At 47.7% G+C, this 5,989-nt stretch overlaps 1 protein-coding gene across 5 annotated transcripts in view; it reads left to right on the forward strand.

The window, feature by feature from the left end:
• SQSTM1 (sequestosome 1) overlaps positions 1-5,945 on the forward strand; it is a 13,429-nt gene extending 7,484 nt beyond the window's left edge. For 3 of the 5 annotated variants that reach the window (XM_084763306.1, XM_084763307.1, XM_084763308.1), the window contains 3 exons: positions 2,591-2,811; positions 3,130-3,325; positions 5,205-5,945. In XM_084763306.1, coding sequence (XP_084619432.1) covers positions 2,591-2,811; positions 3,130-3,325; positions 5,205-5,362 — 575 coding nt within the window. In that variant the 3' untranslated portion in view covers positions 5,363-5,945. The remainder of the gene's footprint in view (positions 1-2,590; positions 2,812-3,129; positions 3,326-5,204) is intronic. The other 2 variants (XM_084763310.1, XM_084763309.1) reach the window with 1 other exon arrangement.
• Positions 5,946-5,989: the final 44 nt, after the last annotated feature.

Raw genomic sequence — 5,989 nt, forward strand, 5'->3', positions numbered from 1 at the left:
TATTGGTAGGTCCTTTGAGAGTCAGCCCTGTTGGCTCAGGCTGTGGTCACTGACACTGAGGACACAGGGCCTTCCTTTTCCGGGTCTTTGAAAACCACAGGCTTTGGGGAGAACAGGTCACATACCATCAAACATTCTCCTTGAGTCCTACAGTGCGGGGTTTCATTATTCCTTTGAGAAACCCCCCAATTCAACAGCCCTCTGATCCTGCCCTGTACTACTTAGGAAAACATAGGGTGTGAGTGTTGGGGATGGGGCTCAAGGGTTTTGAGTTTTCTGTGTGTGGCTCTAGAGAGTGAACCCAGAGCTGTGTTGAGGTAGACAGGCACCATTTTACCCACAGGATAGGAGAGAACTGAATCCTGTAGGTTGCCCTCTGTCTGACCTCATAAATGCACATGTTAAGAGAGAAGTTAAGGGGGGCTGGAGAGATGCTTAGCAGGCAAGAGCACTGTCTGCTCTTCCGAAGGTCCTGAGTTTAATTCCCAGCAACCACATGGTGGCTCACGACCATCTATACTAGAATCTGGTGTACAGGTGTATATGGAGATAGAACATGCATACATAAAAGAAATAAATTGTTTTAAAAGAAAAATTCCAGCAAGACTTTCTGCCCTGGTACCATGAAGTATGAGAGGTGGGAATAACAGGCCACAGTACAAGAAAAAGTGGCTAGAAGACCTTTCATAAGAGTCTGTTAAAGTCGCGTGTGCTAGTGCACACCAGCAATCCCAGAACTCAGGGAGGCAGAGCCAGGCTGATCTCTGTGAATTTGATGCCAGTCTGGTTTACAGAGTGAGTCCAGGACAGCCAAGGCTACAAAGAGAAACCCTGTCTCAAAAAACAAAAAATAGGGCTGGAGGGATGGCTCAGGGGTTAGGAGAACTGACTGCTTTTCCAAAGGTCCTGAGTCAATTCCCAGCAACCACATAGTGGCTCACAACTTGCTATAATGAGATCTGGTGCCCTTTCTGGCATGCAGGTGTACATGCAGGCAGAGCATTATATACATAATAATAAATAAATAAATCTTTAAAAAAGAAAAGAAAAACCACCTGGAAAAAAGAAAAAAAAAATGCACACATGCCATAAAAATGTAGCAAAAGGATTAAGAAAATGCTTTAAAACTGAGTGAAGGGCCTGGAGATGGTTTAGTGAGTAACAGCACTTGTTGCTTCTACAGAAGTCAGGTTCGGCTCCTAGCCCCCACGTGGTAACTCCATTTCCAGGGGATTTGTTGCTCTGTTCTGACCTCTACGGGCACTAAGCACACATGTGCACAGATGTTTATATGTCACATGGAAAACACATAAACTAAAATTAAAATGAGAGACAGAAAGCTTAGGTTCTGAGCCTGCCTCAAAGGAATCCCACCTGGTGATCCATCTATCCTTTGCTAGAAAGTATGGAAATCACTTGTGTGTTGGCAGCCTAGAGGAGGGCCTGACCACTGAGTGTTCTTCAAGGAAAGGCCACACCTCATGGGTGTCTGATAGCCATGAACCATAGAAAATGAGACACTCTGGAGAAGAACCACGAAGTTAGGAAACAGGCGGGATACACCTTGACAGTAGAGAGAAAGCACACATCCTAGTAACAAGCCATGTTTACATAGTTCTAATAGTGTAAATACCGGATGCTTTTTTCTTTTTTTAAACCAAAAGTTGGCTCTCAAAAGGATGGAGAAAAGAGAGGTAAATATTGACAAAGTGGCTGGGCGGTGGTGGCGCACGCCTTTAATCCCAGCACTAGGGAGGCAGTGGCAGGCAAATTGCTATGAGTTTGAGGCTAGCCTGGTCCCCAAAGTGAGTTCAGGACAGCCAAGGCTGCACAGGGACCATGTCTCGAAAAACCAAACAGAAAAAAAAATAGAGATAAACAGATGTGAACTTGAACCAGGAGGCTAGAGCTGTGGGGGCTGAAAGGCCCACAGTGGGATGGGGTTGAGTGGTGTGTGGTAGGAAGCTGTCACCAGAGTCAGTGAGAAGGAGCTGTTGCAGCTGTGGGGTGCCGTCCTTGTGTACCTTAAGTTAACCTGAAAAGCAGTCAGGTGAACCTATTGGGTCTCTTTCCCCTACCATAAACATGGGCAGGCTGGTAGGCTGGCTGGGTGCTGTCCAGTCTCAGGGCCACACAGACCTGAACCTTGGAGTTGAGATGTACAATTGTCACCTCATGAGGCCCTGTGTGTCAGTGGCCTCCAGCAGTCATGGCTAGGCACTCTGTCCATGTGTTGTAGTGGTCTGCAGCCTGCTCTCCTACTGGGTTGAGAGAAACAAGGTTCCTCCTGGGGAACTTTGTGGTTTGGAGGAAGGGAAAGGACCAAGACAATGGGCTTGTTAGGGCTAGGACTGGGAAGAGGAGCTCAGCTGTTGATTTCTGGCCAATGGGGGTCGTTTCATGGTCTGTCATGTCACATGGTTATCTGGTCATGTCTAGAGCTATGTGGCTCTGGGGTTGAGTCCAGCCACTGCACCTTACTGTGACTGCCATATGCTTTGTTGGGGACTGAGTCTGACAACACTTCCTCAGCCCACAGTGCCCAACTCACCGAGATGTCTGGACTTGACGGCTCAGTTCTTCTCTCTAGGCATTGAAGTTGACATTGATGTTGAACATGGAGGGAAGAGATGCCGCCTGACACCTACCTCCCCAGAAGGTTCCAGCACAGGCACAGAAGACAAGGGCAGTACTCAGCCAAGTAGCTGCTCTTCGGAAGTCAGCAAGCCAGATGGGGCAGAAGAGGGCCCTGCACAGTCTCTGACAGAGCAAATGAAAAAGATAGCCTTGGAGTCAGTGGGACAGCCAGAGGTAGGTCTGCTGGCATCAGTCTCAGGCCCAGACATCGTGCAGCTTGAGGGGTCCTGTTCTTCCCTGCCTGTGGTGACTTAGGTCACCCTGAGCCCCCTGGTAGAACTCCGTAGAGAAAATCTTACTTGGATCTGGAGCTATGACTCAGTATCAGGGCATTTACCTGACATACATCCCGGTTCAATTCCTGGCATCATGAAACAAGACTTTTCAGGCAGCTCTCCCCAGTGCCTGGAATTTGGCACACTTCGCTGGGAGCAGATAGTGAGGGTACACCTGTCACTTAGGCCCCTGTGCTCACAGCAGTTTGTATTCCAGGAACAGATGGAGTCTGATAACTGCTCAGGAGGAGATGATGACTGGACACATTTGTCTTCCAAAGAAGTGGACCCATCCACAGGTGAACTCCAGTCTCTACAGATGCCAGAATCGGAAGGGCCAAGCTCTCTAGACCCCTCACAGGAAGGACCTACTGGGCTGAAGGAAGCTGCCTTGTACCCACATCTCCCACCAGGCATGTGGTCACCAGAAGTTTCATTTTCCTTCCCTGCTTACAGAGTATCCTGTCTGTCTGGTCTTGGTAATAGAAAAAGGATAGCATGGCCTAGGATGATTTTTTTTTTTACGATTTATTATTATGATTTATTTATTATGATGTACACCTGCAGGCCAGAAAGGGGCATCATATCACATTATAGATGGTTGTGAGCCACCATGTGGTTGCTGGGAATTGAACTCGGGACCTCTGGAAGAGCAGACAGTGCTCTTAACCTCTGAGCCATCTCTCCAGCCCATGGCCTAGTTGTGTAGTTCAGGGTGGCTTGGGATGGTAGGCTTGCCTGCAGCACCCTGCTAGGTGAGGCTGTCAGGTGACAGCAGAGAAAACTAAAACATGGTTCTGACCTTCTGTCTGCATTAACTAACAGTAACTTCATCTCATTTTAGGAATTTCTAAATCTCAATACCCAGGTATTCTGAGAAGGCAGATGTGACAGGAAAGGCAACACTGGCTTTGGACTGCCGTGCACCATGAAGTAGACTCAAATTCTACACACCATTGCCTCTGGGTTGCAAACTTCAATGGCAGGCACCACAGCCAAGACCCCAGTAGAAACCAGGCAGAAGTGTTTATAAATTGCTGGACAGGGACAGGCAGTCCCAAGTGTACATGCTACAGAGACAGCCCAGCTCCCATGTCCCAGAGCTAGTGTTTTAGGCGGATAACTTATCTCTGGGCCAAACTTGGCCTTTGGGCTTCAAAGAGTATTTTCTCAAGGATAGAGCAGAGGGGCAGCAAGCTGTTGAATGGGCGAGAGTCTGGGGGAGGTGCTTTCATGAGTTCAAGACCATCTTGGCTACATAGACCTTTTACCTCCATGGCAGACTGCTGATCTCAGAGATGCAAGGCTCTGGGCTGGACTCACTTGCCTGGTTTAAAAAAAAAAAATGGGGGGGATCTTTCTGAGTTTAAGGCCAGCCTGATCTACAAAGGGAGTCCAGGACTTCAAGGCTACACAGAGAAACCCTCTCAGGGAAAATACATAAATAGGAGGGTTAGGGAGAACTGGAGAACTGTTCAGTGAATAAAGTGCTTGCTGTGCAAGCCTGATGGCAAGAATTAGGGCTCCCAGAAGCCATGTGAAAAGCCAGAGGCTGGCCTGTTGGTAGTGGCCATGCCTTTAATCCCAGCTCCTGGGAAGCAGAGGCAGGAGGATCGCTGTGAATTCAAGGCCAGCCTGGTCTACAAAACAAGTTCAGGATAGTCAAGGGTACACAGAGAAACCCTGTCTTGAAAAACAAAAACAAAACAAACAAAAAAGCCAGAACCTGGGCAGGTGTCTGTGGCCCCAGGCCTTGGGAGGCGGACTCATTCCTTTTTACAAGCTGGGTAGCTGGAATTGTTAAGTTGTTGGTTCACTGAGAGACCCTAACTCACTCAAGTTGGAAGACTCCTACTTAAGCTACGAGCCTCCACACCTTCACTCACACATGTGTGCCCACACAGGAACATAAGTACACATGGTGCATATGCCAAGTAATAATAAAGAGTGGGGCGTCACAGGCAGTTAAGAGATTCACATTTCATTATCTACAAAGGATTTTTATTTGGTTTGGTTTTGAGATGGCGTCTCATTATTACTCAAGATGTCCTTGAGTGATCTTCCTGCCTCCATCTCTTGAGTGTTGGGACTACAGGCTTGAGCCACCACATCTGGCAATACAATTTTATTGGAAAATAACTGCACTAATTTCTCAACATGTCTTCTGTCTGTTCTGTGCTTCATGGCAGAATTGCACCTGGAAAGTCTAAAAAGCAAGCTATTTGGCCTGTTAGCTGGCTGCTCGGTTTTAAGTGTTGCGGGGCTCCTTACTTTCCTGTCTTGTTTTGGCAGAGGCTGATCCCCGGCTGATCGAGTCACTCTCCCAGATGCTCTCCATGGGCTTCTCTGATGAAGGTGGCTGGCTCACCAGGCTCCTACAGACCAAGAATTACGACATTGGAGCTGCTCTGGACACCATCCAGTATTCAAAGCACCCTCCACCATTGTGATAGCGTTTGTGCCTAAGCCCTGTGGTCCACCCCCTTTGTCTTCTAGTTGCATTGAGTAGAGCAGCAGGCCTTTATAGGGCCAGTTTGTTGATATTCCTCCAGAATCCTCAGGTGGGAATGTGGGAAGTAGGAAAGTGACATGAAGTGAGATTTCCAAGTGTGCAGTTACCTGTGGCTGAGCTTCCTGCCTTCCTAGGCCTGGCCCTTGCCAGGGAGCTGCAGAGACACACCGCGCTCCTATTCACTCTTGCCGCCAGCATTGCACCACAGTTCAGAATTCTTGCCTGATGGCCTTCTGTGTTTTCTTTGTTAAAAGTGATTAATATACTGATAGTTATTGTCAATAAGTAAAACAGTTATGTTAAGGAGGGGGCTGTTCACAGTGAGCCAAAGGTGGCAGGTAACTGGGGCCTACGGCCCCTGGGGGATAGAGAACTGAAGTGTCTCAGCATATACTGTTTCTCTTTTTAGTGACCATACTTTAGTTCTTGTGTCTAATGTTAATGCTTAAAGAAAACCCCCATGTAGCTTCCTCTGATGTGATGTTTAAATAACCTATAATAAAATGGCATATGCACTTTAACCAATCCTGTGGTTCTTACTAGTGTTGTAGCAAGAGAAACAATC

Source organism: Acomys minous (assembly GCF_964271855.1).
Source record: "Acomys minous genome assembly, chromosome: 16".
Lineage (NCBI taxonomy): Eukaryota > Metazoa > Chordata > Mammalia > Rodentia > Muridae > Acomys > Acomys minous.